Source organism: Adiantum capillus-veneris, chromosome 13 (genome assembly GCF_014529385.1).
Source record: "Adiantum capillus-veneris isolate H3 chromosome 13, ASM1452938v2, whole genome shotgun sequence".
Classification (NCBI taxonomy): Eukaryota; Viridiplantae; Streptophyta; class Polypodiopsida; order Polypodiales; family Pteridaceae; genus Adiantum; species Adiantum capillus-veneris.
Window position 1 is genome coordinate 133,412,535 of NC_140943.1, and position 9,784 is coordinate 133,422,318.

Genomic DNA, 9,784 nt, shown 5'->3' on the forward strand with positions numbered 1-9,784 from the left:
AATAGTGTGTGTGTGTGTGTGCATGTGTGTGTGTGTGTGTGAGAGAGAGAGAGAGAGAGAGAGAGAGAGAGAAAAGAAGAAGAAGAAGAAGAAGAAAATAAAATTTTAACATCGTAGGAAACTATCCCAAGAGACCTTAAATATCTATGCGACTAGGAGAGTTGAACTCAAGACATGTTATGAGAGAGAGAGAGAGAGAGAGAGAGAGAGAGAGAGCATAACAAACATGAGGAACTTGAAATCACCCGAGTCGGCAAGAAGATGTTGAGGCAAGAATGACAGTTTACCTATCGATCTTTTGCACACATGCTCAACAATCGGCGACGATCTACTGCTCTCCACTTGCCAACCAATCAATCAATCATCTTCTCACATCCCCAGATCTAGCGAGGGGGGGAGAGAAAGTAGGGACGCTGCGGCTGTGACGAATCCTACTATCACGGGGGATGATTTTTACTGCCAACTCATCATTTCTAAAACGCTGCAGTAAAAAATCCATCATATGCGCACCCTTTGAGGAGGGTCTCTTAGGCTGGGTTCAGACTAGGTGGCGGAAGAGAGAGGGGAAGGTGCGTGCATCTGCCGTGGCGCGCGTGGATTGGGGGAAAGAAAACGCGTCTTCCTCCGGACCCACCCTTTTTGGGCGAGCCCCCCCCTCGGAAGAGCAAAACTGTCGGGCCGCTTTTCAGCTGAAAATGCGGAGAGTGAGCTTTGATTCCCACGCGATGCAACTAAGATTGGACACGTTACCGCTAAGGTAAGATCACTGAGGGTTCCCGCGTTTATTGATATATCATGTGCCTCCGGCTTGTGTGAACGAAGGGGTGGGGCAGCATTGCACGCGGGAAGGTTGCCACCGGGCTCGTCTGAACCCGGCCTTACACCTTTCCACGGGAGTTATACTTGTGGAGGGTGCATGGGCGCACCATGAGAGAGGGGCATGACAAACCCCCATTTGAAGAGAGAAGTAGGCATGGTATGTCGCACAACACACGCTTGTCTACTCTACCTAGAGAGAAGAAGAACACACACACTTCCTAGAGAGACAGAAGGAGGGTGTCTACCTTCATGAGAAAGAGACATGCAAGCTCTAAAAAGGAGCGCAAGAACCCTTTTAATGTAAAGCGGGTTTCCCCTCCATTTTGTAGGTGTGCCCTTTCTTTCTTTCGCTTCGATTTGCTCACCACCTCCTCCTTTTCCGCCATAGCCCACCATTGTTGTTGAGCTGTGCGTGACGACGAGTAGCGAGCCCAGCGTTGCTTACCGAACAACAGAACATTATCGACCGCAAGGCAACCTGACTCGTCGCTGAAGGGCTTCAGAAGCCCATCAAGGTAATGCCTGTTTTCTGCCTTTTGCTCCGTGTCTTCCAGTTCGTTGTTCACGCTTTTTAATCATGTTCAGAGGTTGATCTGTCAGTTCCGCAGTGATTTCTGACGATTTTTTCCATAATTAAGTGCAATCAGACAATTTTTCTGATGGAATTTTGCCTTCTTACCTAGTCTTTTTTTTTGTACTCGTATATTTTCTGCGGGTATCAACGAAGATCTATTCTGCCCTTTGTGGTTTTCACTCTAAAGTTTTCAATTGGCAAAGCTTTGATTGAAGGACCTGTTGTAACTTGGGTCCTTCATGATCAAGCAACAACCTGATTGTGATCCCTTTGTTTTTTGCTATGTTTTGATTTTTTGTTATTCGCTTTGATTCAATGCTTGAAAGGAATTTTTTGGTTGTGGTGTGTTTGTTTGATAAGGGGACTCTGGCTTGGTATTTGTGGCTAGGGAAATTATTGCTGCGAAGTGCGTGCAATAATTTGGAGACCTCTCTACTGTCATTGCTGAATATGCATTTAGCTCTAACTCGTGCCTTTATGATCTGCATCTTGTATTTAAATGTTCTTTATAGCCATTTTTCATGCAACCTCTGCATGCAAGTAACTTGTGAAGATGTCTTACATACACAACTCTTTCGATATGAAACAGAGAGTTGTCATGGCAAGCAGTAGTATAATGATGGGGGAGACACTCAATTCAAGTGGATCATTGTCAGTACCATGGAAAAGCTCGACCACTCCGCAGTCCAACTTACTATCGAAGCCCTTGCTCAGAAACATGCGCACTGCCGTACGTGCACAGGATCAAAGCTTGGCTAACTTGGCTTGCAAATCTTTTCTTTCTGGCACTCTAATACCATGCAAGGGCTTGATCTCTTGTGAGAACAGGCTTGGCACATCACATAAAACAATCTTCAAAGTATGTGCAAAAGCTTATGAAGCGGGGCAATCAGATGCATTTCCTGAAGGGTCATCTGAAGCTGCTATTGATATGAAGAGTGAGTCCGGTCCAGAAGGAAAACGAAGGGTAAAGATTGGTATCTATTTTGCAACATGGTGGGCTTTGAATGTGGTCTTCAACATTTATAACAAGAAGGTGCTGAATGCTTTTCCTTACCCATGGCTTACGTCAACACTCTCTCTTGCCGCTGGCTCTGCAATCATGCTTGCCTCATGGGCAACAAGACTTGTCGAAACTCCTGATGTTGACATTGAATTCTGGAAAGGTCTTGCTCCGGTAAGAAGAAGCTTTGGTATTTTTATGATTTTTCCAATCAATATCTTAGATAGTGGTTTTGGTCAAAAGGTGTGTTTTGTATTTCCTCGCATGGATGCAACCGTATTCAGAGCTGTGGGAAGGAACATATAGAGATGCCGAGGAATTTGTGCTGACAGTACTTTTTGAGCTGTACATCTGACACCGAGTGGGTTCTGGGTAATTGTTAGTTATATAGAGTGTATTAGCTTGGATCACTATGCTGTTTAGATCAGCAGTTGTCTATGGTTCATGTGTGTGCATATATTAGGGGAGTAAAATGGATGCTTTGAAACATGATACTCCAAGCTTTATATTTATATCGCATGAAAGTTTTGAAACAGGTGCTTTGTAGCTGCAGGGAAGTTTTAGGTCACGTCAAGGGTTTTTGGCTTGGATTGTCTCAGAATTTTTCATCAGAGTAATTGTGTGGGGTAAATAGATCGCAAGCTGTGAACAATTACGTCTAAATGGAAAAATATGAACGATCTTAGAAATGCCTCTGGGTTATGAGAAATGGTCTGGTTTTAGAAGAAAATTAAACTCTCTAAGAATTAGTCTGATTTCACTTACAGCTCTTTGGGCCAACCTTTGTATACAGGTTGCATTGGCGCACACAATTGGCCATGTTGCTGCCACTGTGAGCATGTCAAAGGTAGCTGTTTCGTTCACACATATAATAAAAAGCGCGGAACCTGCCTTCAGTGTGTTAGTTTCACGCTTCCTGCTTGGCGAACACTTTCCTCTTCCAGTGTATCTATCATTGATTCCCGTTATTGGAGGCTGTGGTCTTGCGGCTTTGACAGAACTTAACTTCAATATGACTGGTATTGTCCAACTCGCATATGGAGGCAAATGACCTCATCTTTTCACCTGAGAAAGACATCAAGCTTTTGCAAGTGCTCAGTGTCACGGTGTGATTGCTAATGTTCATGACATACTATTCACAGGTTTTATGGGTGCTATGATCTCCAATTTGGCATTTGTATTTCGCAATATATTCTCCAAAAAGGGTATGAAAAAGGGAAAGTCAGTGGGGGGGATGAACTACTACGCGTGCCTCTCAATGCTCTCATTGGTATTTTTGACTCCTTTCGCCTTTGCTGTGGAAGGCCCAAAAATGTGGGCAACTGGTTGGCAGCAAGCTGTAAATACAGTGGGACCACATGTTTTCTGGTAAGTGGCAGCTTCACTAAGGTTGGTGATGCAAGTTCTCAAAGTTTTCTCACAAATTTGAGTTCCATGCACACGAGCAACGCGTTTATTTTGACAAGTGGGGCCAACTTCACAATTTTTACTCCCATTTCACTTCATGTTGTGCATGTGCACGCTGTGCATATGCATGTAGGTGATTATGGATGAGCATGTGGGTGATAAAGAATCAGCAATGTTCGTCGACGAGCAAGAGTTTGGGTGTGAATGTTTATTTCTACTCTGATTTGTATCAATGCCTTATGCTCTTTATGTGGAGCCATGAGTGAAACTCAAAACTTGTCTGTGCTTATGCCTGTAGGTGATAATGAATGAGCATCTGGGTGATAAGAATGTAGGTGATGGGGAAGAGTTTGGGTGCAAATGTTTAATACTACTCTTGTCCGTGTAGATGGCTCATCATAGAGACTTTTGAGTGTGTGTGCGCCTGCTCGGGAGCATTCATTGGTACCTCTTTTTAAATTCACAAGTGGGCGTTGGTGATGGTAGTGTAGCGTGTAGAGGTATTTAGTCAGTAGAATGCATGGTGGAGTCTGTAGATGATCAGAGGCAGTTGCTTTATTTTCCAAAAAAAGCTTGAAGTAGAACATTTCAATTAATTTTTGTTGTTTTGTTGTCCAGGTGGGTTGTGGCGCAGAGTGTGTTTTATCACCTATACAATCAGGTGTCGTATATGTCTCTTGATGAGATCTCTCCTCTAACGTTCAGCATTGGGAATACAATGAAGCGGGTCTCTGTCATTGTGTCATCAATCATCATATTCCACACTCCAGTCCAGCCGATCAATGCCTTTGGTGCAGCAATTGCCATTCTGGGCACCTTTTTGTATTCACAGGTAAGTAAAGTTCTCCTTTTTGATGGCTTTTGTTTCAAGTGGGCCGAATGGGGGGATGTAAACCAGAATGATACATGCTTGGACAAGGCTATTTGTCAAGGATAAACATTTTGATTTTAAAGCCTGGCTGGTTGTCTTTTAGCTAACATACTATTTTGTGGTTCTTGCAGGCAAAGCAGTGAGAATGGGACTGCTGTTCATGGGGCGCTGGGAGGACTTTTCTGCTCATTATTTCCTGCCAATTCATTCTTTGGCCGCTTATTAGATTCCTGTATACTTGAAGCAAATTCAGTGGCTTAATTGCTGCATGGAGCGGCACTAGGCGAAAGAATTTGTTTTTTTGGTCTCTTGGGAACATGATGGTTGTGTATCAAGAAAAATGCTAAATTCGAGAAGTTGTAGCCGGGGATTTTTGTTGTGTCAAATTAGCAGCCTTGGCAATTTAAAATAATACATGAGGCTATGGTTCTCCTTGTATTGGATGGATGTATTTCTATGCAGCACTGCAGAGGAGAGAACTGGTAAAGGATGTATTTTGACATCCTTTTGAGTTTGGTTTACTATGATGTTTTTCTGGATGGAAGATGTGAAAGCTCGTATTTGAAGGTTCTATTTACAATATGTTGGTTCAGCGCACAGTGGTCGTGCCCTTCAGCCTGGGCTTGGCCTTTTGATGCCATGCCTTTCCATGTGACATGGTCTCTCTCTCTCTCTCTCTCTCTCTCTCTAATGCCTAATGTATCTAAGTGTAATAGTTCAAGTTTAATAAGTTGTGACGTGCCAACCATGTGTTTTCAACCCAAATATTTCGACAGATTTGTGTGTTATAGAAAGAAGCACAGTGGTTTCTTGTAGATTGTAAGTGCATCTTTGATAGTGAACAACCTTTACAACGGCTCTTTTGTAAATGCCCACCATATGTGGGTATCTGCATAAGGAATTGTCAAGTGACAGCGTTGTGAGGCTAACAATTGTCATTAGACATGCATCAGGAAAGAACGTGGTTAGTTGTGGCTTTATCTTTTTTAAAAGTCAAATGTGGTGCAGAATGTAAAGTCTACTACTAAGGCTGGGTTTGGGCGAGCCAGGAGAGCAGAAAATGGAAGGGGTGTGCATTGGAGGTGGCTGTCAACTATTGGAAAAAAATGGAACTTGCCGCTCGCTTTTGGGTGCTAGTTGAAGACAAGCGAGTACCTTTCAGATCAATCAGAATACTCACTGCAGCAATCTCATTGGATGACACATTCCTCGCATGCTGCTGCTGCTCTTTGTGAACTGTCCTGGGTGGAGGCTAACGACAGTGGAGGCTGCCATTGCCCTTGTCGAGGGCATAATCACTCCTATCCTGGCTACAATAAACTTGCACCTTGTCTTCCCTTGGTTGCACTCACCCTCATATCCTCGCCTCTGGGGTGCCATCTATGACAAACAGTCCACTGCTGTCATCATCATCCCCCACACCTCAGAGAGATCCCTCACGACGTCTTCTACATGCCGCACCCTTTGTGTCATGTCGGATGCCGTTTTTTACCCTCCCTTTGCCTCGGTAGTTCACCATCTATGGTCACTCTTATTGCTCCCCTGCGATGACTGGATTCCTAGCATACCCCCCTGCTCGCGTCTCTTAAGTAGGCCCATGGCATCACCAGGCACAAGCAAAGACTAGGGGACAAGAGCAAGCCGTTCCTCACCCTCTATTGCTGCCTAATGTAATGTCTAGCGAGGTCGAAGCACGCAAAAGGAGGCATGGAACAAAGAGGCTTAAAGAGAACCTTGCTTTATAAGGGGCACAGCAGCACAAAGACAAAACAGGTAAAGACCCCATGTATTAGCACTGCGCAGGAATTGGGCTCTAGAGGGGAAGGAAAATCTGGGCGATAAGTGGTCGAAACAGAAGGCAAGGCGAAGGCACCGGTCGGCCCGGGGGAGCGCATTACATTTCTTTTGGGAGCATTTTTTGAGGCATCTAATTTTCAGCCAGTGGGTAGGGTGGTTTCGGTGGGTTTGAAAATGGGGCCCTAGGTGTATCTCGGCCCTCCAATCTTCAAAAATTAAGAAAAATGAATCCCGAGATTGGGTTTTATTGGGAGCATGAAGATTGTACAGATTGTAGTGATATCTGGATCATTAGCAACTAACCGTCTCGATCATTAGCAACTAACTGTCTTCTTTTGAGAGCGTAGTTGCTACGAAGAGGTGACGGGTGTCAAACCTATCCAAATTAGGTGGGCGAGTGTTGTGGTTTTGAGCGCTCTGGCAGTACCTCCACCACGCTCATTGTCTCCTTCCAACCAGCTATGGATCAAGGTTTGAAGCTTCAACCTATTTTTGTAGGCTTCTACGTGAACATGGTCAATACCACACAAATCAAAAGAGCACTTTGCTAATGATAGACCTAATTATGTGCCACCTCTCATCCAGGCCCTCTTCTACATATTAATTCCAGTACCTCTGTGCCCAAGACTCCTCGATGGTGATGACTCCTGCTCTCAATGAGTTGCAACCTAAGCCGCCTCCGCCCCCTCAATGGTGCTGACCTCTGTAGTCCTTTCTTCATAAGGCTTTCGAGGTCTTTGCTGCTCAAGTCTTAATATCGCTTGCTCTTGCAGCACACAAGCCATTACTTATGCCTGCTCTTGAAGCACCACCTTCGCTTTGGCACCCTTGCTCTCGACACAACTCTGCCATGCCTTCTTTCATCCCCTATCGGATTGTATGCATAAAACTCCTCAAGTTGTGTTACATTCAAACAGTGCTACAACTGACTGCCATCATGTTGCCTATTGTTTCAACCACCCCCTCTTTTGTCCATTGCCTCTAGGCCTCGTACTCCAAAGGAGCCCAAGCTACACTATCATTGCCTATGCTGATTGGAGGGACCACATCAGAGCTGCGGCTATCAACACTCAATAGACTCTACCATTACCATCTGTAAAAGGATGAGCGATGATCATCCCAAAAAAGAGCTTGGCTACACACTCAATAGCCTTGTTCAATGCTCGATTATCCGCGTCTTGCATAATGCCACATGCCTTCAAGATGCAAGCGTAGGTGATTGCTAAATCAAACTCTCTCTCACACTGCTGCTAAAAGAAATTATTCGCGCTTTCTTAAGAACATTACATGCCGACCAAAGCACCACTAAGCAGGACATGGCTAAGGTCCCATAGCCTCCTTTGCAACAACAATGTTGGTGGATATATTTTGCAATCAACATGGTAGATGACATCCCGGACGGGAAGTTGATAGCGCATATTCCGTTCTTGGAAACGTCTCTTCTCATCTGGGTCCAATCCTCAGCTCCCACTCGTTCACCTTCTCGCCTCCATCTCTTCCCTTTCTACCTAGATTGAAACCCCTGTTGTGGTCCAATACCAAAGCTTCCCTCATGTCGATCATGTGTACTAGGATCTGTGTCATTTCTCTATCATTGTGTCATGGTCTCTTTGTCTTTCGTATCTTCTCTAATGTTGAAATTTGGAGGTGCATAAGGATGCGAAATCTGGAGCTTTGCTGTCGATAGAGATCTCTATTGTATGGTCAGCAGGATTGAGCCAAGTGGCTCAATACTATTTGAAAAACGGAGCTTTGGCTCACCAAGTAAATAAGGCACATATTGATTGAGAAAGCATTGTAAAAGAAGCTCATATTGAGGAGAGCACACAGTGTCACCCCAATGTCAATAACACAATAGACAAGATCAAGGCAACCTGATGGTTTACTGGGGGTCAAAACCATGGTATTCCCCTTATCTATAAAAACTTCATCAATGCATGTGGATGCATGTATACAATCAAATATAGTCTTCAACCCTCTTGGCACCACAATATGGATCTCAATGTGAAGCCCCCAAATGTAATAACTACTACCAAGGCTAATGTTGAGGAGCAACATAAGAGCATCATGATTGAGTGCAAGGTTAGATTAGTTCATGTGCGCTAAACAAAGACTTATGGTCCCATAGTTGAGTACAAATGTTGTAGAGAAGGTGATACATATGTAATCCTAGGCTAGGTGTCAAAGCCTCTCGTGAGGAGCTCTTTATGTGAGCTCTCTACCTTGGAGCATCGCAAAAGACTTCCCACCCAACCATAAGAGTCCATCTTATGTAGATTTGGCTGCCCCCGCTTGGCTGAGCATGCCCAAGTCTATGGTGTGCTAGGCTACACACCTTTGTGGCCGTCCAAACCTCTTGTGATCCAGTGTGAACTCTGCCCTTGAACTTTGCATCAATAGTGCACCCTACGTACCTATTTGTGTATGCCATCTCTGCTCCTTGGTCCTTATCCTTGAACCACTAGCCAAGTGAGACCTCCACAGATGTAGAACAAGGCGATCACTATTCTTGACTTGGCATTTGTGGACGTCTACCCATGAACTTTCTTATTTCTTTCCAAGCCAATAATCTTCCTTCTTTCCATGAATGATCACTCTTTCTAGTTGGAAATATCCTATCACCAATAGCTAATATATTCTATACGTTTGTCACCTTACCTTTGTGCACGTGGGTAGAGTGACTTCTTTTCCTTGAGACTTACATTGAAATCTTGATTGGCTGCTAATCTTTAGCCTTAAGAGTTTACACTTAGGCTCTTGCAAGCGTAACTCAAGATCTCCTCTTACTATTGACTTTATATAGACTCATATAAAACCATTAGGTCAATTGTAATTCACTTTTTGGACTTCTCTTCAAGCAAAATACAATAAGGTCTATAATGGCCGTCCTACACTGGTGGCAAATATTGCTTTGATGACCTGCCCCTATGGGCAATTTTATGCAAGAGCCACAAATTGATGCAAAATTGTTCCTACTTAATACACTTGATGCCGCTAGCATTGCTACTCTTGCAAATAGGAGCAGCTCATGATTATTTCTTTTGTAGTATCTACTTGTTCTTGTTGATACATATTTCTACACATAGTTTCTTTATCTAGCACATTGCATAAACAAAATCAGATTCACTTTTGTGACTCGAAACTTGAAATCATATAAATGAAAAATAATTAGTTGGCTGCTCTTCAATCTAATAATCTTTAACCTTTCTCATTGTGTACATTAATACACGATAAATGCATCCAAATGATGCAAATTTCTACTCCTTATCAATAGAACAATCAAACTTACAGTTGTAAAATAAATTTAGTTGTA

The 9,784-nt window shown here is 43.6% G+C and overlaps 1 protein-coding gene across 2 annotated transcripts; it reads left to right on the top strand.

Annotated features, from left to right (window-relative positions):
• Positions 1-1,118: 1,118 nt before the first annotated feature.
• Positions 1,119-5,213, top strand: LOC147444907 (glucose-6-phosphate/phosphate translocator 1, chloroplastic-like). Of its 2 annotated transcripts, none has more exons than XM_086527414.1 (6): positions 1,119-1,334; positions 1,983-2,570; positions 3,190-3,415; positions 3,539-3,764; positions 4,422-4,635; positions 4,806-5,213. In XM_086527414.1, the coding sequence occupies exons 2-6, from the start codon at positions 1,992-1,994 to the stop codon at positions 4,815-4,817; spliced, it is 1,257 nt and encodes a 418-aa protein (XP_086383540.1). In that variant the 5' UTR covers positions 1,119-1,334; positions 1,983-1,991; the 3' UTR covers positions 4,818-5,213. The 2 variants fall into 2 exon arrangements, with proteins under 2 accessions (XP_086383540.1, XP_086383541.1); XM_086527415.1 differs by lacking the exon at positions 1,119-1,334 and having other exon boundaries at positions 2,222-2,570; positions 4,422-4,530; positions 4,574-4,635.
• The last annotated feature ends 4,571 nt before the right edge of the window (positions 5,214-9,784 follow it).

What these genes read in the sequence shown, in the direction of transcription:
- LOC147444907 (XM_086527414.1), top strand. Translation starts at nt 1,992, where the DNA reads ATGGCAAGCAGTAGTATAATGATGGGGGAGACACTCAATTCAAGTGGA. An exon ending in TCTGGAAAGGTCTTGCTCCG is followed by an intron (nt 2,571 to 3,189) that starts GTAAGAAGAAGC and finishes CTTTGTATACAG; the next exon opens with GTTGCATTGGCGCACACAAT. An exon ending in GTGGGACCACATGTTTTCTG is followed by an intron (nt 3,765 to 4,421) that starts GTAAGTGGCAGC and finishes TTTGTTGTCCAG; the next exon opens with GTGGGTTGTGGCGCAGAGTG.